Raw genomic sequence first — 25,143 nt, 5'->3', positions numbered from 1 at the left:
TTCTAACTGTACCTACTGCACAATGATCACTAAGGTCATTTGCAAATACTCCTATCCCCGTATATTTATGCGGAGCGTTTGTCATAATTAAGTCTAGGAGAGATGATTTTAGAGGACATTTGTTATTAGGTCAGGTGGGGTAGTTAATTAACTGGGTGATATTTAAAGAATCACAGATAGTTTTTAAGCTATCTGAAGATGCTGTCAACCAATCTAGATTTAGATCTCCTAATAAAACAAATTCATTGTTATTTAGGTCAGCTAAATATTTGTACAAATTAGGAAGTGCGTCACAGCCTGCAGAAGGTGGTCGATAACACCCTATAACTGTGATATTCTGAGCCTTAGTGAATTCAGTTTTCAAGGCTAGAAACTCAAATTGTTTTGGAATGGATAGAGAAGATAGCAGAGTGACATGAAAATTGTTTTTTACATAGATGGCAACACCGCCACCTTTCTTGAGGCGATCACAACAAAAAACATTGTAACCTTCTAAGGAAATATCTTTATTTGTAATGGATTTATTTAACCATGTTTCCGTCAAAACTAAAATATCCATATTGGTTGTTTCAATCCAGATTTTAACCAGGTCTATCTTAGGCAATAGACTGCGAGAGTTAATATGTAATATACCAAGCCCTGATCTGGTTTTGAATTCTGCTGGTGTATCAAAGGTATTGAAAATTGGACCTGGATTTGGTTGCACATTACCCGATAGTAAGAGTAAAAGTAGAATAAGTCTTTTCCATTGACCATTTACATTTGATACCAAGTCATTACTCCTGTTCTGAGTAAGATGTATAAGAGAAGATTCATTTAACATAAAACAGTTTCTTAAGACAGACAAGCACATTAGATGAACTAGGTTATCTATTGGCATTTGATTAAAGTAGTACCAGTGAGTAATAAAATCTGAAGGAGTCCAAATTGTCTGATCGAGGGTCATGGACCAGGAATAATTCTTGAAGGAGTGGGCTGAGTTATTATACAAGTCCACAGAAGACTTTGGCGCATTTTCAAAGGTGTAAACACCTAAGAACAATATCAGAAAGAGTCTCATTATTATACTTATCTGACCAAATGTCATGTCCTGCCTTCACTTCTTCTTAGAGTTCAGGAAATTTTACAATGTAACAAACTGAGATGGTGTTACCAAGCGGAGATGACAGCTAGCATGTAGGGCCACTGGCTAGCAGGCAGAGGTGCTAGCTGACGACGGCGGCTAGCAGTTAGATCTGCATATACAATATGCATTTCTTTGGCATATACAATACATAGAATGGAATAGAATACAATAAAATGCAATGTATAGAACGGGGGGAAACTAAAAAAAAGAAAAAAAGATGCCAGAAGTTACAAGGAATAAAAACAATAGAAAGTATAATAAAAGGATCACAAACGGAGACAAGACAGTGTTTCAGGTGTTGTTGCGCAACACCCCCCCCCTCCTTTCTGTCTCTACTCTCTCACTCTCGTACTTCCTCTTCTGAGAGGGGAGATGTGCTACCAGCTCTCCATCTAACGGGTTAATTGAGTTTCCTAAATCTGCCGGGATTTACCCTGTCCAGAACTGAAGTAAACTCTGTTTAAGCTGGTTTCGAGAAACGATTCACCTGATTTTTAACGGCCTACATCCAGGTGTCCCACCCTTCTTCCCTCTGTGAATTAGCCAGACTGAGCAGCCTACAGCCAACTAGTTTCACAGAGCACACCTGTTAACGGTCGCTCGTTCTCTATTTTACAACTTGCATTTGTTATTGAACCAGGTAGGTTTTAGTGACTCGGGCGAGTCCCAAGGATGTTGTTTTAAATTTGGGCTACCAGCAACCTATAAAACATTTTCCCCCTCTTCCTCTCCAGAATCAAACATCACAGCTATTTTACAACCATCAAAGAACTTTAAGGTGACTCATTAACTGAATGTCCACAACATCTTTTAGATTTTCTTTATGCTAAATATTTTATTAGTAAGGCATTTTTGCAAGGGTCAGTACAGCTTAATTCAGTAGCAGAAATAATCAAATAAGTAAAATCAATCATCTAGTCTATCTTTCCCTACTGCTGACACTGAAAACTAAAAAAGGAAACCTTTGAGAGAGACGGACGGAGTTTGGTGTTTCGAACCCCAGACCTGGCACGATGATGAAGAAGGTGCTGCAGCAGGAGGAAGACGCCGATCGATGAAGGCCAGGATCTCCGCAGGTCTGATGATGAAGAAGGTGTTGCAGCAGGAGGAAGATGTTGATCGGCGAAGGCAGGAATCTCTGTAGGTCTGATGAGCTTCTTCTCCGCATGGATGGTGAGGTCACACAGGACTTGGTGCTGGCAGGAAAAAAGGCACCAGTTCTTCTTCTTTGTCTTTGCCTTTGTCTTCATCTTTGTCTTTGGGGTCTGAACCCAGCCGATGAGAGAAGTGCGATTTGAAGCCACAGGTTGCAGGGCTGACGGGTTGGTCCCCATGGCCGGACAGTCTTCGGCTCCGTGGCCCCGGCTCTTCTTCAGCTGCAGAGTTCTTTGTCCATCTCTTGGCTCGAAGCTGCCCGGAGGATCCAACGAACGGTTCCTCTTTTGCACTCACCTTTTATAGGGTTTCTGACTGCTTAGACAGATGATCTCATATCCATCACTGTCTTACAGACATTTCCTGATGTCTGTGCTAATGTCTCAGGGTTGCTCAACCTCCTATGTCCATTGCCTGCACAACCTTTCACCTACTCTCTAAATAAGGCGTTGATCATCTCTGCTCTCCTGTTAGTTCCTTGCCTTTCACCTTTCACCTACTCTCTACCTCCAACATATCAGTGATGTTTAATTGCAGTTACACCTTTTACACCATTTCAAGTTCAATGTCAAAATCACATTTATATCACATTTATTTTCTTTAGCTTCTCTGATCTAGCATTCATTTATAATTTTATAACCATAACTTATATCACATTTATTTTCTTCAGCTTCTCTGATTTATCATTCATTTATGATTTTATAACCATAACTTATTAATTATACTTATTATAATCCTAATGTGAGTTATTACAGATGTTTTTCTGAAAAGAAACCAAGAATAATACATGATTCTAATTATTTGATGCCAAAGTTACAGTTACTTGTTTTTCTTGTAACTGTTCCCACAAATGTTCGTGTAAATATTATTACAAGTAAACCAATATTAATATAAGTATTTTACTTTGAATCTTATCAAATTACTCAAAATGTTTTAGATTTCATTCTTTAAAACTTTCATGCTTTAAAATAAGAAATAGTCTCATCTATTTTTATGAATCTGCAGGCTGGAAACTTCCTCTTTTTCCAGGAAACCTGCTTTTCCTGTTTCATGACTCTCTCTGTCTGACTATGATTTCTTATGATTAGATAGAAAAAAGTAAAATTAAAGCAAAGTTTGCATGAGACAAAAACAACACACACAACCAGATTTATTTTATTGACACTTAAGTCTACTGTTGGGCCTAGATATCACTTGAGTGATTCATTTTAAAGATAACTTTATTTATTATTACTGTTAAACTAACTTTATTGACACTTAAGTCTACTGTTGGGCCTTGATGTCACTTGAGTGATTCATTTTAAAGATAACTTTATTTATTATTACTGTTAAACTAAAATCTCCAGCATGGGGAAGTGGGATGAGCTCGGATTTTCTTGACACAGGGAACACAGTTAAAGAATTTTAGGGCTTCAAGAGTCGGTAGAGGTCTATATAGTTACTACATAGTGTTATAATTCAGATAAAAACAGATAAAATAGAGGCTTTTTGCCAGAAAATTTGCATGTATGAATATGAAATTTAACTAGACTTAACAATAGCGGAATTACATAGAATTGATTCTTATTAGCAAGACAGACATTGTAGAAACCAAAAAGTACATCTGTGTATATAAGTGAAAAATTATGAGATTGAGTATAATAAACAAGCAAAGTCTTTCCAGAAAGAGACAGTGAAGGGGTATTTCCAGAATAAGCGGACTGTTGTCTTATTGTCCAGCTACAATCTATATCCTGGTGCAGGTTTTGTTTTGCAGGGTAGCACCGGTGGAGAAGTTTGAAGCACACATCACGAGGTTTGTTCATAATGAAGTATTTGAAGGGCAGAGTCCAAACCGTTGTCCATTTAATATCAGAAACAAACTGTCTCCAGTAGTGGGTCACATAAGGTGTAGTTGCAATGTCCATCTGAAATAAGGATCTTATATTCCTTTTTGTAGTAGAAGGTTTAAAGGAGAAACAAATTTTACCCACAGCAGATTCAAAAACAGAACAATGTACGTCTGCAGCTCTGTCCTCCCCAGAATGAAGATGGCCCTTAAAGAGCATGAGAACTTCTTTAGGAACAGCGTCCATAACAATAGCAAATTCTCTGGGGGGAACTGGGATAAAAATTCAGAGTAAGACTTTAGGTACCCGTCAGAGTTAAATAATTGTTTTACAAAACTAATATTATTATTAAACCAGTTAGGGAAAAACAGAGATTGATTTTTGTAAAGAATATTCCGGTTATTCCAGATGAGACGTGTGAGGGGAGAAAGGATGTTTATAAATTAGGGACCAAGCAAGGAGCATCTGTTTGTGATAATTGGCTAGTTTTAGGGGAAGTTTTTCTATGTTATAGTTAGACTTAAGTAAAAATGAAAGGCCACCAAGTTTGGAGAAAATATAATTAGGGATAAAATTCCACAAAGAGTCAGGGTTCAATAAAAAAATTCGGATCCAATTGATTTTAAATATGTGATTTAAAGATGAGAAATCTAAAAAGTTTAAACCACCTGAGTCTACAGGGTTTCGGAGCACAGAGTCTTTGATGTAATGTGTTTTATTTTTTTACCAATAGTTTTACAGGTAGCAGTATTGACATTTAATGCATTTAGTGCATCATAAGTTAACCTGGATATTCCTCCAGCTTTAGATAACAGTATTCTTCCTTGTAAATATAAATCTCTTTGAAGCCAGTGGTTTAATTTCTTTTTGGTTTGATCAATTGTAGGGTCAAAGTTAACCTTGCATCTTTCTTTGGCATCTTTTGTGATAATTACACCAATATATGAAACTTGTGTTTTAACAGAAATGTTGTAAAGATGGGATTTGCTACAAGATGATATGGGAAGCAATTCACATTTGTTTAAATTAAGTATGTGGCCTGAAACATCAGAGAAAGTTTGGATGAGCTTAATAACAGGAATTTGGTCAGCATCTCTCAGAAACAGTGTCGTGTCATCAGCAATTTGACTAATACAAATTTCTCTATCAGCAACTGAGATACCACGGATATTGTTTTCCAGAATAAATGTTGCAAGAAGTTGGGCTGCGATCAGGAATAAATAAGGGGAAACAGGGCAGCCCTGTCTCACTCCTCTGGGTACTGGAAATCTGGGACAGGTGCCATGCTTCAGCTTAATACAGCACTTACCTTTCTTGTAAAGAGTCTGAATAGATTTGATAAAATATTGCCTTAAACCAAATTTAATTTGGCCCAATACATAAAACCATGCTCTAGAGCAGTGGTTCTCAAACTTTTTTCAGTGATGTACCCCCTTAAAAATATATTTTTAGTCAAGTACCCCCTGACACGGGCAAAACATTTTTGGAATAAAAAGAGGTACAGTGCTGTAAATACCCTGTAAATACTGAATATAAAATTCAGTGCATGAACACACATTTATATTTTATCGAACTTTTTACAAAATAATTTTCCCCAAGACTTATTATGAGGAGCCTACTGATTTTTTAAAGATATTTTGAAAAGCTTCACGTACCCCCTGCAGTACCTCCACGTACCCCCAGGGGTACGCGTACCCCCATTTGAGAACCACTGCTCTAGAGAGTCAAAAGCCTTATAGAAGTCTAAAAACAAAATAAAGCTGATATTTATTAATAGATCCAGCATAAGCCTTAGGTTGTTTGTGATGTGTCTGTGGGACATGAAGCCTAATTGAGATTCATCAATAATAGAACTGAGGGTTTGTTTAATTCTTTTGGCCAAAATAACAGCAAAAACTTTATAGTCGTTGTTCAGTAAACAAATAGGTCTCCAGTTGTCAATGAGTAACTTGTCTTTGCCAGACTTTGGGATCAAAGTAATAAGGCCTGGTGTTAAAGTAGGAGGCAATTCTCCACAACCAATACTTTCTGAAAAAATGCTGAGAATAAAGGGTTCTTTTACAAATTTCTTATAAAGCTCACTTGACAGCCCATCAGTACCTGGTGATTTGTTGTTTTTAAGACTTAAAATAGCCTCTTCTGCTTCCTGTAGAGTGAGGTTAGCATCACACATTTTGTTATCAGTCTCAGATATAACTTTACAATGTTTAATAGAATCAATCAGTAAAGAAGCTTTTTCATCTGAGTATTCAGAGTAGAGGTTGTTGTAAAAATTGGAACAAAATGATCCGAGGGTTTTATGGTTTGATACAATCTTGTCATTAACTTTAAGTGTGTCTAAAGCATTATGAAGTTTAGATTTTTCTAAACCAAAAAAGTAGGAAGAACACTGCTCCCCTTCCTCCAACCATCTCGCTCTAGACCTGACAAACGTGCCTTTAGCCTTCTGTTTATATATTTAATCAAGTTTAGTTTGACATTCACTAATTGGAGATGGGTCATCCTCATTAAGGTTATCATGGCTAATCCTGGATAAAGAAGCTATCTGAGAACAAAGACTTTCTTCCTTTTGCCGTTTCTTTTTTGCAAGGTTACTACTGAAGGATCTCATGAATTTTCCTATGTCATATTTTAACAGTTCCCAAAAAGGACTAAAGGAGTTTTGTCTACAGGCTTCCTCCCAACAGGACTTAATGAGGGATCTCTTCGTTTCAGTAACATCCTCTTAAGAGAGAAGACCGTTGTTCAATCTTCAGAGAAGACCTTATCTGCTAGACAGACTACTAGAGCCGTCTAGCATTCCTAGACAGCTCTAGGAATGCCAGACGTCAAGAGTGAAAGGCTTAACGTGATTAATTTATGATCAGAGAAAGGAGCAGGGTGTGTATCAATATTAACAGCAGCAGAATCGACTTGCTTTGATACCAGCCAGAAGTCAATACAGGACTTTTTAGAAAGGTCTTTGGTACTCCATGTAAATAATTTATGTGTAGGAAATTTTTTCCTAAAAAAGTCTAAGACATCAAATTTATTCATAGAGTCTTTCAGGTAGCCATTGGATGAGTTAGAGTTGTTAGGAGGGTATCTATCAATATTATTATCATAAACTGTCATGGTGGAGTTAACCGTCTTAGCCCACATGCAGAACACTACAGGAGATCATAGAATCAGTTAAAGATGTTTATTATAACAAGGGTGGATAATGAGGAATAGAGGGGAGAAATCCTCAGGATGGACTCACGGAACAGTCGGCTCACCACAAAACAGTCAAAGGAGATGATGAGTTCAGGGAAAAATGGGAAACGGAAGTGATCAACGGAGCAGGGCTATTCTTACTTGTGAGGTAGACGGCCAATCCAGGGAAGGGGTTCGACTGAGGAGTCGGGGCTTACGTAGGCTGACAGTCCGTGTTCCAGGGGGAAGAGGCTACAGCCGTAGCGGATCTGCACGGAGGTGGGTAGACGTGGAGGAGGACGGACAGGTAAGAGCGGGCGCACCAGAAGACGAAGAGCGAGGACCACCAGCAGGGAAGGAATCCAGGACCACTTGAGATCGACGGAGGAAGTGAGAGTGGGACTCGGGCAACCAGCGGGTAAGACCCGCGGCATCGCGAGGAGGATGTTTCCAGAAATCACCAGTAGAAATCGTCTTGTGGAGGATCTTGAGCGTCACAGGAAAAAACACCCGTAACTGGCTAACACTCAAGCGAAGAGGTGCTGGCGGTCATCTCCTCTTGTACTCCCGGTAGGATGAGGTAATTGGGTTCAGGTGAGCTGAGCCGCAACAGGCTCTCCCAGGGAAAACAAAGAGTATTGATGCCTCCTGGTGGACAAACCTAGATGCAACAAGGAAACCCCAAACACCCCGATTCCTGACATAAACCAAATTGAAATCACCACCGAAAATTAGAATGGCTTCAGGAAATTTTGATAACCAAGATGAAACTTTTTCATCCCATAACTCAAAAAGCTCCCTCGTGTCTGAATGAGAGTTGTAGCCATATATGTTGGTTATTATTATAATAGTCTGTGAGAAGCAAGAACCATAACAATGAAATGCCCCTTGGGGTCCCTGTAGTAATTCATTACCTTCCCTGGAAATTTATCTTTTAGTATCAAAACCCCAGCAGTTTTCTCTGAAACGAGAGACACATGAACAAAAGAACAAATCCTCAATAGAGAACAATAAAGAACAATATTAGTGGGATAGCAAATTACGCTATGAAAAAACGAGTTAGCACTCAAGCTCTGCAAATAGAAGATATTGACAATGAATGAGCCATATGACTATTGGCTATATTCTAACAACCATTCCTGTTAATGACAGAGAACTTATTATAACAGAACAACAAACTGTAAACCCAACAGGATCGGGATGAACTTGAAACCAGCAGGTGGAGCATCATGTGGCAGAGGGAGGGAAGATCTTATTACCGTTGATGAAGGCTCGTCCAGAGGTGTAATAGGCCGATTTGCCCTGCGCCCTCGCCTCCTGTACTGATGGCCAGAATAGGCGTCGTTTCTCCTGGTCCTCCACTGTCAGGTCCTCTGTGAAGCACATGTTGTTTTCCGACAGGAACTTGGACTTCTTGGCGGCTCTTCAGAGGGCGTCTCTCACCATACGAGACAGAAACTGGATAATGTCTTCTTGCTGTGATCACTTTTCCCAAGCCTGTGAACGATGTCGATTCCGTCTGCCACATTTATGTCATCACTTTGTTTCTGATGTTCTCCTGGTCGTTCTCAAGGACCCCAACCAGCTGCAGATTCCAACTGCGAAAGTAGCATTCAAGCTCCATCTGTCGTGATTGTGTTTTGGCTTCCGCTCGGCCGTGCTGCCCGTTGTTTGGATCATGTTGGACTGTGTTATTCTGGACAGTCATTATTAAAATAATTTATTTATCGTATCCTGGGTCTACAGCGTCTGCCTCACCACCTCTACACCGCACTTTTTGACAGAAGGACCCGACCAGAAAGTACGGTGAGGCGTGCTTTTTTGCTTACATCATGGACCCAGAGGATTTAAAGGAACTCACGGAAACGATCAAGGAATATGTCGAGGCCATGGCCAAACCCTACGCCACCTGCAGACGGCTCGGTTTTGCCATTCGCTTGGGACTGCTGCTGGACTTCTGGGTTCCACGCTTTCCGCACCCGGGGTTGGTGGAATTGCAGAGGGAGGCAGAGTGGGAGCGTGAGCCGTCATGGCTGGCGACCCTCTGCCTCTGAAGCCGAACATTCCCTCCATCCGCTCCACCACCCCAGCTCCGTCAACTCCAGGTCCAGCACCCCCAGAGCCCGCAGCAGTGGATCTTCCGCCTCTCGGCGCAGCAGCGGATCTTCCGCCTCTCGCCGCAGCTGAGGATCTTCCGCCTGTCGCTGCTCCGGATCTTCCACCTCTCATCGCTTCTCCGGATCTTCTGCCTCTCGTCGCTGCTCCGGATCTTCCGCCTCTCGTCGCTGCTCCCGCTCCAGCGTCTGCCGGCTCTCCTGCCGGCTCTCCTGCCGGCTTTCCCGAGCCTCCAGTCCCCGCTTATGAGACTGCTCCAGCCGTTGTTCCCGTGGTGATGGGATTCCAGGCGGCCTGCCTGGCTCCGGGCCAACAGGCGGCACGGTTAATGGCCTTTCCCGCCCCAGTTAGTGGGTTCTAGGCCCCAGTTAGTGGGTTCTCGGCCCCAGTTAGTGAGTTCTCGACCCCAGTTAGTGGGTTCTCTGCTCTACCAGAGCTTCCCAGTGTTCCTCAAGAGCTTCCCAGTGTTCCTCCAGAGCTTCCCAGTGTTCCTCCAGAGCTCCCTAGTTCCGTCTTTCCTCCCGAGACCCCGCCTCTTAGTGCTCCTCCCGAGACGCCCCCTCTTAGTACTCCTCCTGAGACCCTGCCTCTTAGTATTCCTCATCGCCGCAGCCTCTGGGCGGCCCCCGAGACTCATCGTCGCCGCCTCCATGCGGCCCCCGAGACTCTTCGCCGCCGCTTTCAGGCAGCCCCCGAGACTCTTCATCACCACCTCCAGCGCTGCGGACGGCCGCCTGACCTTCCCCGTGGGTTCCGCCTCCTGTGCTTCCGCCCACCCTGGTGGGTTGTTTTTTTTATTTTTTTTTTTTTGGACTCTTGACTCCCTCCCTGTGTTTCTGCCCACCCTGATGGGTTGTTTTTTGTTTTGGACTCTGGCCTCTCGTCCGGCTCCCCTCCACCCACCCTTGTTTTGTTTTTTTTGTTTGTTTTTGGGCGTCTTGGAGCCGCCCTTGAGGGGGGGGGTACTGTCGTGATCTGTGTTTTTCTGTGTGTTTATTTTGAGTTTCCTGTGTATCTGTGTCTCCGTGTTGTCCTGTCTCCTTTTGATTAGTTCCCAGGTGTTTCTCGTTCCATGATTTCCTCCTGTGTATTTAGTGTCACCTGAGTGTCTGTGTCTTTGTCGGGTCCTCGTCTCATTTGGATTCTAGACTCTGTCGTCTGTGTACCCAGTCCGTCGTCTCGTCCGTCGTGTAAACGGTTGCTACCAGCGTCGAGCCCTGGCTTCCGCTCGGCCGTGCTGACCGTTGTTTGGACCATGTTGGACTGTGTTATTCTGGACATTCATTATTAAAATCATTTATTGATCGTATCCTGGGTCTACAGCTTCTGCCTCACCACCTCTACACCGCACTTCTTGACACCATCATGCTGTTCTCCACAGTTTCCAGCTCCTCCTCCCCCTTTTTTGCTTTAGCATCCACCTCCATTACTTTATTTTTAATATCCATCAATTCTTCAGAGACAAAGTCAATACTTTTCTTAAGTCCCTCAATTTTTAATGTTACCATGCTCTCGAGTAAGTCGGCCTGGGCATTGATGATGGCGGAGAGTCTGATAATAATGTCATCTGGCAGAGGGCTTTCCCTTCTGTATAGAGGGGATTTTACTGGGATATCAGACAAGAGTGAAAAGTCCCTGACATCCATAACTTCGGCAGTAGTATTGCCAGTAGAGAAGTTATGCAAATCAAGGTTTACACTGTTCATGTTGGACGACTTATGGTCTTTTCTCTTGTTATCCGATCTTTGCATGATTGTGATAAGGACCGAGATGCCAAACTAGACAGATATGTTTAAATTTTAGCTTTAAGTCCAATTTTTAATGGAGCTTGAGAATAGAAGCCTTACCGAGGCGCCATCTCGGCTCCCCCCCTCGCTTTGTTACAAAGTGTCTTTAATGGCTGATTCTTTACGGAATTCCCCCACTGCCAGTTATGTTACTTTTGTAACTTTAGTAGCAATTTCCACATCCGCCACTGCGCTTAAGACAGAGCTTAGTCTCCTCTTACTGCACTAACCTAGTCTTCATACTTTGAATTGCAAGCAACAGATTGAGAAGCGCAAGCAAAAAAAATTTACAAATTAAAAAGTTTTTAAGTTTTTTTTGTTTGAAACATTTTTTTTGATTGAATACTACTTTTTTTTGCTTAACATTGTTTTTTTTTGTTTTTGCTTGAATAATTGTGAAACAAATATAACTCTATAAAATAGCGCCCCCTTCACTTCTGGAGTGCAATGGTCCCACTTTCAAATAAGGTAGGAGACTGTCCGTCCCCACCCCTTTTTGTTTGCTGCAGTATTCTTTTCGGTGTACAGTACTTGCTTCGTGCAGCTGCTTCTTCGTGGAACCATTGTATTAACCACAGACGTTGAGGCCAGACCTTATTTGGAAATGGGACCATTGAACTCCGGAAGTGAAGGGGCGCGTCACGAAACTAGAATACCACACAGTCTTTATTATTTACTATTAATTACTGGTGATGTAAAAGATAAATTATCTTCTAAAACACCATATTTTTCCATTTTCTTCAGGATGTAGAGCTAATTAAGTGACATAAACAATACCTTTAAACATTATAAATAATATCTGAGTATCTCCATCAATTATAGGAGGAACAAAAGAAATAGGACATGAAAAACAACATGATTAACTATAATAAAAGTACCATTTACAATGTATACATAAGAAATTTAATTGAGCAAAAGTCAATAATGAACACATTAATTAGGTTCACAGACGAATAACCAGGGTTGTTAAACAGATACAAGCAATAATTCACATTATTTTTACTGTGCCATATATATTATTTTGAGACTTTCTGTTGGTAGAGTCTTATATATAGGAAAAAATATGGTTAAACTATTTAGTCTTCCAAGGTGGAAATTTTTCTTAGACTCTAAAATGATAAAATAAAACTCATTCATATAATGACGATATCAACAATTTGTGCATCGAGTAAAACACTATAGGTAAATGCTATTATTTAGTTTGGCTAAGAATAATTATTGCACTGTCAATAAATCACTTCTAATAAATGTTCTATAGTTACCAGAGGAACACAATAATGTCTTCATGAGCTCAAACTATTACCTACTATTTTACCTGCCATTAAAATTATTTAAAAGATTGTCTGTTAGTCTGCAGCTCATGTGACCAAACCAGCTGAAAAGATGAAAAGTTAAAACACCCAACAGTTAAAACTTGAGCTGAGTTAAAAATCAAGTTAAAATGTTACGTTTTAACATTTTAACTCAACAACCTCTACCTAACTAGAGGTTGTACACTACCTCTAGTTAGGTAACCCCAAGATCACTGAGTCTTGTTAAAGGATCGCGTATCTAAAAACAGTTCTTAAAAATATAGCCAGTGTTTTCAGCAAAATTGAGCTGACTGTCCAGGAATGACAGAATTTGCCACAGTTTCAACAGGAGTGAAACTGAAACCACTTTCAGGTCTTGTTTATGTCATTTAATTAGCTCTACTTCCTAAAGGAAACGAAAAGGTATCGCGTTTTGTGATCGACTTTATCTTTTACGGTTCCAGTAATGCCAGATTTAATAATAAATAATAAAGACGTTGTGTTATTTATATTAGTTGTGTTACCACCCCCACGCCACTATAGGCAGTAGCAGGCCCGAAAAGATGAAGACTAAGAAGCAGATTTAGAAGTACACAGAAAGCTACGGTATTTGTTAAAAAGTGTGAGCTGCGCTGCAGTCAATAAAAGAGAGAAGTTCAAGTACATGCTGAGAGTGAAACTCCTTCCTAAAGATGAAGCTATATCACAGATTTCAAAAGAAAATAAAAACGGGAGACCGCGGATAATATAGGAAATAGCGCCCCCTTCACTTCCGGAGTGCAATGGTCCCATTTCCAAATAAGGCATGCGACTGACAGGGGTCCGTCCCCGCCCCTTTCTGTTTGCTGTAGCGAGGTCCTTCTCGGTGTACTTGCTTCGTGCAGCTGCTTCTTCGTGGAACCATTGTATTAACCACAGACGTTGAGGCCAGTCGGAACAAAACAGTTGGAACACAAAATGGCTGCCTGGTTGCTGCGTTCAAGTCGACTTGGTGCACTCAAGGTAATATTTAGTTATCTGATACAAAAGCTTTTAAACTGTATTCTGTGGTGATGTTAGATCATTAACGATATCATACAAGTATATTTTTTTTTAAAGCGCATGCTTGGAAACTGATGTGACATGATAGGTGGTAGCGTTCCCAATGACCCTCAAAGTTGCAAAAAAAAAAGGAAAATCAAATTGACTATAGATTTTTTTTGAAAGCTAAGATAAACACATCTTTAAACTACTTATGTGTGTTTTAATTTAGAACACAGCGTTATTGAGAAGTATGTGGGTGTTATGATTCCTAAAATAAAGCAGAAAAAAACACATCCTTATACGGAGACTAGGACTGGAAGAGATGGACATAGGATTTAGCGATATTTTGTTGTTCTATTGTGATAGTGATTAAAGTGAGAGCTATTTATTTCTACTTTTAAGTAACTTTAGGTATGGCTGTGTCCGCATGACCTCAATCACAGTTGCACAAGTTGTTTTAGACATCTAGAAAAATAGACTTCAGGGATTTTGTTTATTTTCTTGGTCAAAGCAACAAATAAAAACCTCTTATAATTTTGTTGAGCACAACAATCCCATGAAGAAATATTAAAGGTGACGACCTCAGTAGTCATATTTCCACAACATCTAGTAAGATTTTCATTGCTTTAGTTTGCAGAGCTTAGCAGACACAGACCATAAAATCTAGCAAAACAAAAACAGTACAGAAGTTGCAAAAATCATCAAATCTTATTGAATTAACTTTCTCTAAAACTGTGGCTGAGTGAACTTTTTGAATGTAATAAATTTGCAAGAAGACAGTGAGAAAAAGGCTCATACCACATTGAAAGCCCTTTTGTGGGTTGATCCTTTTGTTTTTTGTGTAGAAAACATTTCCATAATTTCCACTCAAAATTTACACACAACAAAACGGTTGAATACTGAACTGAAATAATATTTTACAGTTAATTATTTTAATTGAGGGGGGGCTGTCGATTTTCAGGTATTTTGACAGCTGTCAATAAGATAGGACTACAGATGACTACATGTCAGTACACCAACATTCATTAATTTAAAATCAGAATCCACCTCTGAGCTGCAGTATGCCCCAAAAAGCGGGAAGCACAGCATCAGAATCTGTGTTGTGCTCACTGAACCAGGTTTTAGTGAAGCAGAGGGCAAAAATCCTTGATAGTCTAAGTTTTTAAGACTTGAGAAGCAACAGTTTGTCCACTTTGTTAGGGTGGACATAAAACAGGCAAAGGGCAAAGGTTACGGACTCCTTGTTTCTGAAGCTTCACAAGCACATCTTAGTGAGCAGCTGCGGTGGGTTAGGGTTTGGAGTTATTTTCTAGTGGAAGTGTCCACATACTGTAATAGCATAGAGCATAATAAACACACAAAAACACATGAAATACTGAGGCTGTCATCATCTCCACCATCTTGGTATCGTTCAGATTATAAAAAATATAGCTGTGATTTTTTTTTTTTTACTTTTACTCTATTTACAATCAGTCGTTGTTTTGTTCAGATTCAAGATGGGATTATTACCACTCCAAGCTACAAAGCCTACTGAATACTCAGCTTCCTATCCATATCATACACCCAACACTGCAAAGTAATACTACTGATGGCAGGAGTCTGTCCTCTACCTGGAAGTTTAGAGGTGCATAAAGAATAAAAAATATTGGTGGAAATTCAGTCCGATGTGGTGTGCTGCTGACTCCCTGGTTAAACATATAACCTTTCGTCTCACAAATTGTGCTCTGTGTGTCATGTAGTCATTGATTGAGGCCTCTACCTGTGTCTCATGGAGTTTCTAACAAACCTGGGGTGGCTGGAACTTTATACATTGTATGATGTTTTTGGCTGAAAAACACTACGTAATACTTAAATTTGTTTGTACAGTATTTGTTTCCAAAACTGTTCTTTTCTTCTTTTTTTTTGTTTCTCCAGTTTGACAGCTGGGGCACTCTGAGACATTACCCCCCTGCTTTGTTCTGCAGTGAAGCTAAAGAGCCAGTAAAACCAGTGAATAATACAAAGGATCCAGACAAGAGTAAGACCAATTACATGTGGTGATATTATGTTTTAAATGTATCACTCTAATGCTGCTTTTTGCGTATGTGATCAGCAGGAAAAATAAGTAGGGCACACGTTAATGTTTTTCTCTGTAAAAGAAAAAAAATCTGTAATGAGACTAAGTGTTGGAAGTGACCCAAGTAATTCACACTCAGAGAAAAGCTGTCTATGGAACATAATGGTAGTTATGTTCATAGTGTTATGTTGACAAATTCCCTTCAAATCGTGGAGGTTTATGGCAGGGATGTCAAACTCCAGGGCTGGTGTCCAGCAACTGTTCAGGTGTGGTGCATCTGCTGCACCACACCTGAACAGAATAATTAGGTCATTAGCAAGGAGAACTGATCTACCCAAGAAAGAGGTAATTAAGCCATTTCATGCCAGTACCTGTGGCACATCTAAAGACTGCAGGACACCGGCTCTTGAGGACTGGAGTTTGACACCTGTGGTTTATGGGGTCTCTTGTTTTCACTTTGACTTTCAAATCTTTGTATAGATGTTAAGTAGTTGTGAATTAGCGTTACATAAATAAACTCAATTGAATTTAAATTAAATTACATTAAGTTGGGGGAATGAACTGGCCAATTATAGCACCATAATTTCCTTCATCTGAAAGTTGCTGAGACTTTCCTTGACTTTTTTTAGGATCATTTAATCAAATAGAACTCTTCCTAGAAGCACCTGGTCATGACTGATTTATGGTGAAAAAGTTTTTTCCACTTTTCTCTCAATCAGTCTTATTTGTATAGCAAATTTCAGAAACCATGGAATTCAAAGTGCTTTACATCACAAAAATACAAAGTCATAAAAAACACAGTACAGTCAACAATTGAGAAAACCAGTGACAAACATTATATTATATCAAAATCATCAATACTCATCAAATATAGTATTCAGCATTTCATTTATTATGATTCAAAACTAACCATAAACAGGTGGATTTTTAGTCTAGATTTAAAGGAACTCGGTGTTCCAACTGTTTTTAAGTTTTCTGGAAGTTTGTTCCAGATTTGTGGAGCATAGAAGCTGAATGCTGCTTCTCCATGTCTGGTTCTGATTCTGGGGATGCAGAGCAGACCAGAACAGAAGACCCGAGGGGTCTGGAAGGTTGATAAAACAACAGCAGATCTTTTCTTTCTTTTTTTTTCATTTTATTTTGTTGCTTTTCAGAATTTTATGTAAACAAAATTACAAAAGCAAACAGAAACATCCATTCATTATAAGACAACCTTGTCCAACCTTGTCCACCCCATCCAACCTATATAGATGGGTTGGATGGGGTGCTGGTGCCTATCTCCAGTGGTCAACAGACGAGAGGCAGGGTCACCCTGGACAGGTCGCCAGTCCATCACAGACAAAACAAAAATAACCCATTTGTTTACCACAGATTGGTTTATCCCGTCTCCTGTATTATCACATGATCTGCTTTCATCTGAGTATAATTGCAAGACCAAATAAATGAATAAATGTTGCTCCTATGTCTTAGCATTTATGAGAGAGATCTGAAGCATCAGGGAACATTATACCAAACTTATACAATAAGTTCAGTAGAAGAATTTAAAGTTCTGTTCATGTATAGAAATCGAGGTGCATTTGGGGAAAACCCCTTTACAGATCTCTCCCCAATCTGCTGGATCAAATGTCTGCTGTAGTTCTTTTATAGTTATTTTGCCAAGGGTTGTGTAGGTTTTTTTTATTAATTTTTTTTTTAAATTTAAGAACAACTTGACAAAAATGAGTTTCATCTGTTCACAAAGAGTAATACAATCTTTTACATTTTTCTGGATATTAATCCAGACAGCACACTCCTTCATGTGATTGTTAAATATTTGGTATCCTGTAATTTATTTATTTAATTTTTTGCTAGTTATGGCGTTCCATTTTCCAGGTGGTGTTTTTTACCGTGTACGATCCTTGATTCCAAATCACTTCAGAAAGAAATGGGATATGTTCGATCCATCTGCTCCTTTTGTCCTTTATGGTTTGGTTGTTCTCTTCTAAAAGTGTCCAGTTTCTTCTTATATCCCTCCTGTGTTTTATTCAGTGGATGCTCCTTGTCTGTCCTTCCCGACTTGGCCCACAACGCACTCTTGATCCTGTCTACCCAGGTTATAGATAGTTGGATGATGGTGACTTTGAAGCCTCAATGTCTTTTATTGCTACTGACGCGTAGTTGCAGACACGTGTGTTGTTCTCGTAAAATACGATCAACCTGACTGGGAATGGGGTCTGGAATTTGATCTTCGTTTCTCTGAGGACTGGCTTCGCTTCAAGGTGTACATGTCAATGTTTTAGCAGCATGTCTGGGACACAGCTATTGTCTATTATTCTTTCCCCTGCCAGCTTAAAGCCTTTCTTTTGCTAGGCTCGTTTTAGTACTTCATCTTATTATAAATGTGGTGAACTTGACTATTATTGAATGTGGGGGAGCATCAGTTAGAGGTCTGGATCCCAGAGAGTGGTGAGCTCTTTCAATACCCAGGTCAAATAATGTCGGAATATCTAGTTTGTCTTGAAGTAGGATCTCTATGAAGGCTGATGTAGAGGAAGAGCCTTTTGCAATGCCATGGAGCCCTATGTTTTCCAGTCTCGATCTCTCCTCGAGCTCAATTAGTTCAACCTCAAGCTCATCCTGTGATTTACTTTGCTTCACAGCTGGCTCTTCAATCTGCTAGATCCTTCCAAAATACTTCCAGTCTTCCATTTGTTTTTTTTTCCCTCTTTTGCTTCTCGGAAGCCCTCTGCATTTTCACGATGTGATTCTCTCAGTTCTTGGAGAATAGTTTGTAAATTAGCTGTCTCGTCAGCTGTATCGTCAGCTATGTCGTTAGCCGCCAGTAATGCTTCCAAGTCCGAGAGGCTAGTCGTGCATTCTTCGTTCATTTCTTCTTCTTGTAAAATCGACTGTAGAGACAGTAGAGCTTATTTTTATTTGGACTTAGGCATCGTGACTCACTCATTAGCGTATTTATATCCTGCATAGAAAAGGGAGATTTTTAGAATTTGTCAAGGAGCTACTTGGCTAAGCTTTCACTATCTTCTTTGCTTATCCGGAGGACCCGGGTTGTACAGTTTTAAACATTGTTTTAATTGATTACAGCTTATAATTAATTCCTATATCACAATATTTAGAAAACTTGTGATAATGATGTTGCGTATCATTAACCCAAATTTTCCTTAGTTTTCTGTATTTTTTTATAATTTTTCTGTTCTCTTATTTCTAAGTAACTATAGTCTCTTTATATTTAAATAAATTTTAATGGTCTGTATGTATGTAGATTAATTTTAAATAGGCTACACAACTTGCATCATTGTTTTAAATCTGAAATCTATCATTTTAATTTGTACTTTGTATAGAAATGCATTCCTTACTTTTTAGTGAATCATAGTGCTTTTTTTCCTTTACTTTTCAGTCCATGTGTTGTGGAAAACATTATACATACCATATTTTTGCTCTCTGTAAGTTTTAACAAGAAGTAAGCTAAATATGTATTCTGTGGTCTTTCTGTGATGAATTTCCAGTAAAGTTGGTATGCAAAGTGTGAGGTCAAGTTTTTGGAAATAACTTTTTAGAAAAACCTTTCTGTTTAGTAACCTTTGCTAGCATTTACCCATTTGTGTACAATTTATTATTTTCCTCAGGAGGTGAAGATGAGAGGGCAGCTAAGTGGACTTACAAGACTGCTGTGGCCTTTCCAGTTAAATTATCGGATCCTGGAGTTTTGCCACCCTTCCTAGGTGTAACTAAAGAGCCATTCCGCTTCACTGCCACATCAGAAAAAACTGCAGCATCTGTTACTGCTTCCACTAAATCTGCTGGAGAAAAATCATCGGCTGTCACTGCTTCATCTGACCTGTATCAAAGCCAAAAAGAAGTTTCTCAGATACTTTCTCATGATACTTTACCGGTATTTGTACCAGCAGAAGATGGTTCAGTTGAGGCACTTTGTAAAGGCTCAGTACCGGGAGACATTCCTTCCCTTGCTGTGACCATAGATGATGTTGTAAAACCAACTATGGTTTCTTCTAAGCTTGGGAATTCAGCAGCTGAAGAACTGTCTTCCTCATCATCCAGCGAATCTGATACAGAGTCAGACTCGGAGTGCATTCCTGAAGATGAGAATTTAGAGGCAGAAACTGAAACCAGAAGCTTTTCTTTGGAATTGCAACAACCAAGTCATCAAGAACAGGGAGAAATTAAAGAGTTTATAGTTAGTGGAGTGACTAACGCCCTTCCTAATGCAGAGGAAACAGCAGATCAATCTGTAGTACAGGCCTCCAGAGATAATTCGCGAGACTCAGTCTTTGATATCCTTACTGCTACAAAGAGCACAGTTGAGCTTACCAGTTCAGATTTTTCAACCCATACTGCTCCTACTGACACCCTGGGTGAAGCTCCAGCTGTACACGTGGAGCAACATGAAGCTCCAGAAAAAGCCCAGTCAAATTCTCTTTTAAAAGCAGTAAAGGTGCTTACAAAATTTGAAGATGGCTTAGGGGATGCTGGTGAAGAATCATGGGAAAAAGCTTCTACTATTGGGCCTGTACAGTCAAAAACTGTCTCTGTTGAAGTAGCTGCTGATCATCCAGCTGAAGTTGGCACCTCTGTTGAGCTGGAGGACTCTGCCCAGGTGCTAGTGGAAGCTACTGGAGAGGAGCTGCATGCCAAGACCACTGCTGAACAGACTAAGGGTACACTACACTACACCACCTTGCCCCTCACTCCAAACCTTTAATGCTACAAATACGCTTTGTATTTCTTCCTGTCGCTAAGAATAAGGTCTTTTAGCAGGTTCCCTCACATTCTCTTTCACTCATATTATTGTTAAACTTTTATGACTTCAACATCTAACCTTCAAACTTATTCCTGGCATCCAGCTAATTTGAGGGAAACATGTGAGAATGCTTTTCCCTGACTTTATGGTTCATTCCTTCTTCTGGTTTGATTTAATTATATATGTACAGTGGATACAGAAAATATTCAGACTTCTTTAAATGTTTCACTTTTTGATTGCAGCCATTTGCTGAAATCAAAAAAGTTCATATTGTTTCTCATGAATGTACACTCAGCTTACCATCTTGACAGAAAAAACAGAAATATAGAATTTTTTTGCAAATTCATTAAAAATCAAAAACTGAAATGTCACATGGTCATAAGTATTCAGACTCTTTGGTGTGACAGGTCACAGCAAAGTGCCATAAAGCCTGAATACTTTTTGTACCCACTCTGCACAGAAAGTACACAATATATACACTCTTACTGCCAAAAGCATTTGCTCACCCATCCAAATTATTAGAATCAGTTGTTCCAGTCACTTCCATGGCCACAGGTGTATAAAATGAAGAACATAGGCATGCAAACTGTTTTTAGAAACATTTGTGAAAGAATGGCCCACTCTCAGGAGTTCAGTGAATTCCAGTGTGGAACTGTGATTGGATGGCACCTGTTCAACAAATCCAGTTGTGAAATTTCCTCACTCTTAAATGTTCCACAGTTAACTGTATTATAAGAAAATGGAAGTGTTTGGGAATGACAGCAACTCAGCCACAAAGTGGTAGGACACATAAACGACATATCTATTAACAATTACTTGATTTTTCAACTGTAGTTAAATTGCTAGCAACTAGTTTGTGTGGGATTGCACTCCGCTATTCAGTTGTAATTTTTATCATGAACCACAACTTAGCCACTGTTACTAACTTTATAAAAACTGAAACGTTAAGACTACTTCAACGATCCTCTGTTGAAGTACTAAGTTCAGAGAAAAATCCCGATTTGGTATATTTTTTCCCTCTAAATAATAAATACATTCTCCACATCTGCACTAAAAGAAGTTAGAAATGAATTTCCAAGAGACAAAAACTCCCCCCTGACGTCTCATATGCTGTTCATAATCATACCATGATGATCATCTTGTGACTTTACGAAAAAGTCAGGAGACGCTGAAGCGCATAATACCAAGAGGTCGGCAACGTCTGCAGAGTCAATCACTACAGAACTCCAAACTTCACGTGGCCTTTAGATTAGCTCAAGAACAGTGTACAGAGAGCTTCATGGAATGGGTTTCCATGGTGAAGCAGCTGCATCCAAGCCGTACATCACCTAGTGCAATACAAAGCCTTGGATGACGTGGTGTAAAGCACACCACTGGACTCTAAAGCAGTGGAGATGTGTTCTCTGGAGTGACGAGTTGTGCCTCTCCATCTGGCAATCTGATGGCCAAGTTTGGATTTGGCGGTTGCCAGGAGAACGGTACTTGTCTGACTGCATTGTGCCAAATGTAAAGTTTGGTGGAGGGTTGTTTGTCAGGAGCTGGGCCTGGCCCCTTTGTGCCAATGAAAGGAACTCTGAATGCTTCAGCATGCCAAGACATTTTGGACAATTCCATGCTCCCAACTTTGTGGCAACAGTTTGGAGCTGGCCCCTTCCTCTTCTGACATGACTTTGCACCAGTAAACAAAACAAGGTTCATAAAGACATGGATGGCAGAGTCTGGTGTGGATGAACTTGACTGGTCAGCACAGAATCCTGACCTCAACTCAACAGAACACCTTTGGGATGAATTAGAGCAGAGACTAGGAGCCAGACCTTCTCGTCCAACATCAGTATGTGATCTCACAAATGTGCTTCTGGAAGACTGGTCAAAAATCCCCATAAACGCACTCCTAAACCTTGTGGACAGTCTTTCCAGAAGAGCTAAAGCTGTTCTAGCTGCAAAGGGTGGACCAACGTCATATTGAACCCTATGGATTAGGAATGGGATGTCACTTTAGCTCATATGTGAGTTAAGGCATGTGAGGAAATACTTTTGGCAATATAGTGTGTATATATTGCCAAAAGTAATATATATATACAGTACAGACCAAAGGTTTGGACACACCTTTTAATTCAATGAGTTTCCTTTATTTTCATGACTATTGACATTGTAGATTCACACTGAAGGCATCAAATCTATGAATAACACATGTGGAAATATGCACTAAACAAAAAAGTGTAAAACAACTGAAAATACCCCTTATATTCTAGTTTCTTCAAAGTAGCAACCTTTTGCTGTGATTACTGCTTTGCACACACTCTGCATTTTCTTGATGAGCTTCAAGAGGTAGTCACCTGAAATGGTTTTCACTTCATAGGTTAACCTGCCCTGTCAGGTTAATAAGTGGGATTTCTTGCCTTATAAATAGTCATGAAAATAAAGAAAACCCATTGAATTAGAAGGTGTGTCCAAACTTTTGGTCTGTACTGTATATACACGCACTCACACACACACACACTGTATATAGTCAACCAAGTAGTTCATTGTAGTGCATGAATGATGACGTGATCACTAGCTGCGATTCCATTGAATAAATGTACGTAATGGAAATTGTTTTGGCACTAGGGTGAGGTGTTTTTTTTGTTTTTTTTGGCTGTATCATAGTTTGTTTGTTTTTCTCAAAAGTGCAATGGAAACACTTTGCATTGCACAAGTCACATGATCAACAATTGGCTGTTGCGAATGGTGCAAACCACAAAGAAGAAGATGAGAAAATTAGTTGGAGGATGATGGCACAGCATGTTTTTAATGACTTATTGCATAAACAAACTTATTCAAGTGTGATTTTAATTGCGTTTTGTGCACATTTGTAATGGAAACGCAGCTTTTGTCCGTGCTTGCTTTTGAATCATTAGAGAACATGTGTCAAACTCCAGTCCTCAAGGGCCGCTGTCCTGCAACTTTTAGATGTGCCTCTGCTGCACCACACCTGAATAGAATAATTAGGTCATTAGCAAGGCTGTGGAGAACTGATCTACACAAGAAGGAGGTAATTAAGCCATTTCCTTCCAGCATTTCGTACCTGTGGCACATCTAAAAACTGCAGGACAGCGGCCCTTGAGGACTGGAGTTTGACACCCCTGCATTAGAGCTTACTTTTTCAGACTGATATTCCAGGCTGGGTATTCTTATTCTGATCCTCATCTTCACTCTCAGATTTATTTATATTTTGGAGGGAAGATTTGCTTGTTTTTAGATATAGATATTCCTCTCTGGCTCTTTTATATTGTTTAAATGTGTCAGTGTAAGTAAGGGCTCATTAAATCTGAAATAATATAAACTGAAATACTATGTCCACTGCTTAGTTTGAATGAACCATGTAATATTGGTAACGTTAATATTGGTGCACATGGTGGTAGTGGTGAGATGGTTTGACTCTGTTAATTTATTTTATAAAGTAAGGTTAGTGGTGTTTCTAAAATGTCTTAAGGTCTGACACTTCATCAAACAGCCAAATTTTCTTGCTTCCTGGGTGATTATACCTGTTTATTATTTCTCTCTTAACTTTTTGGTCTGTCCTTTATCTGGGAATAATGGATTGGAGTGTTTATAACTAATGTCAGTTGCTCTTGAATTTTTTCCCCTTTGGTTGTGAGCTTGACATTTTCATTGCCAGCAGTTTTCCAGTAACATTTAGATGTAAATGTATATGACTAAATATGTGCTCCTTAAAGTATTACACTGATTTTTAGTTGTCCCCCCCCTTTTCCTCAAGTCCTAATGAATTTTGTCAGTGGAAGCACTCTGTATTGGTTAAATCTGTTTTACTTTTACAGGCTTCTATTTAATATCCCATGAACATGAACCTTCAGGTCTTTCCCACAAGTGTGTCTTCACACAAGCCTTGTTATTGTGGGAAATGTGATACTATAAACTTCTTTATCAGAGCATGTGAATATGTAACTGCGGCCTCCAAAAATCCTCATAGTTAATTTCTTGATAGCTTCCTGCTTATTAGTGTATGCCTGCCAACAGTTTGCTTTTAAGGGAAGAGAAAAAAAATGCTTCCAGGTAATTAACCTGGTTTGTGTTTCATGTGTGAAATGCAGGAAGTTGCATCTCCATCATGAGTTTCTCTTTTTCTTCTGCAGAGTCAGCAGCAGTACCTCCAGAGCCTGAGAAATCTTTTGACAACAGCACTTACAAAAACTACCAGCACCACAGCTACACCAGCTACACATTTGCAGACCTGGATGTAGAGATGGCCAAGTATCGCCTCCCTCAGCCCTCGTCCGGCAAACTGTCACCCAGACACTAGGGAGTAGGTGGTGTGCATAGTGGTGGTGGCGATGTTGCAAAATCGGTTGTTAAAATGTGATATGATTAAAGAAGTGTAAGAAATTAACTGTTTTTGTCTGATGCAATGGCTGCTTTGTTTGGTGCCATGTAAAGGGAGATCTTGCTCATGATGCCCTGCTGATATTTCTACCAGCTGAAGAAGCTTCAGTTGAGGCATGTGGTAATTAAAATGTGAATTTTATTTATTTATTTTTTTATCAGACATTTTTAAGCTGCTTCTAAGCCTTAAGGGGTCGTGAAAATGGAGCAGAATGAGCACATGGTGTATATATTTCTATTGTAAGGATTATTGTTTAGAAACTACAGTTTCCCTGGTTAGAAATGAGCTATACTATGTTTGCTCATTTTTATGAGCTAACATACGTATATGTGAAATATAAATGTTGAAACCAGAGAATCCCTTATTCAAATAAGCAAAAAAATATAACTAAAAAGATCTACCAAGGACTGCAAGCGTCAGGACGTCATTTCTCCGCCCGCCTCATA

The 25,143-nt window shown here is 39.7% G+C and overlaps 1 protein-coding gene across 3 annotated transcripts; it reads left to right on the top strand.

Annotated features, from left to right (window-relative positions):
• Nucleotides 1–11,696: 11,696 nt before the first annotated feature.
• ndufv3 (NADH:ubiquinone oxidoreductase subunit V3) lies at nucleotides 11,697–24,703 on the top strand. 3 transcript variants are annotated; one of them, XM_023336423.1, is made up of 5 exons: nucleotides 11,697–11,772; nucleotides 13,405–13,480; nucleotides 15,416–15,518; nucleotides 19,184–20,233; nucleotides 24,450–24,703. In XM_023336423.1, exons 2-5 carry the CDS (start codon nucleotides 13,436–13,438, stop codon nucleotides 24,614–24,616), a joined length of 1,365 nt encoding a protein of 454 aa, XP_023192191.1. In that variant the 5' UTR covers nucleotides 11,697–11,772; nucleotides 13,405–13,435; the 3' UTR covers nucleotides 24,617–24,703. The 3 variants fall into 3 exon arrangements, with proteins under 3 accessions (XP_023192191.1, XP_023192190.1, XP_023192192.1); XM_023336422.1 differs by lacking the exon at nucleotides 11,697–11,772 and having other exon boundaries at nucleotides 13,295–13,480; XM_023336424.1 differs by lacking the exons at nucleotides 11,697–11,772; nucleotides 19,184–20,233 and having other exon boundaries at nucleotides 13,309–13,480.
• The last annotated feature ends 440 nt before the right edge of the window (nucleotides 24,704–25,143 follow it).

This window comes from Xiphophorus maculatus, chromosome 7, assembly GCF_002775205.1.
Source record: "Xiphophorus maculatus strain JP 163 A chromosome 7, X_maculatus-5.0-male, whole genome shotgun sequence".
NCBI lineage: Eukaryota > Metazoa > Chordata > Actinopteri > Cyprinodontiformes > Poeciliidae > Xiphophorus > Xiphophorus maculatus.
This window is presented reverse-complemented; position numbering and strand designations above follow the sequence as displayed.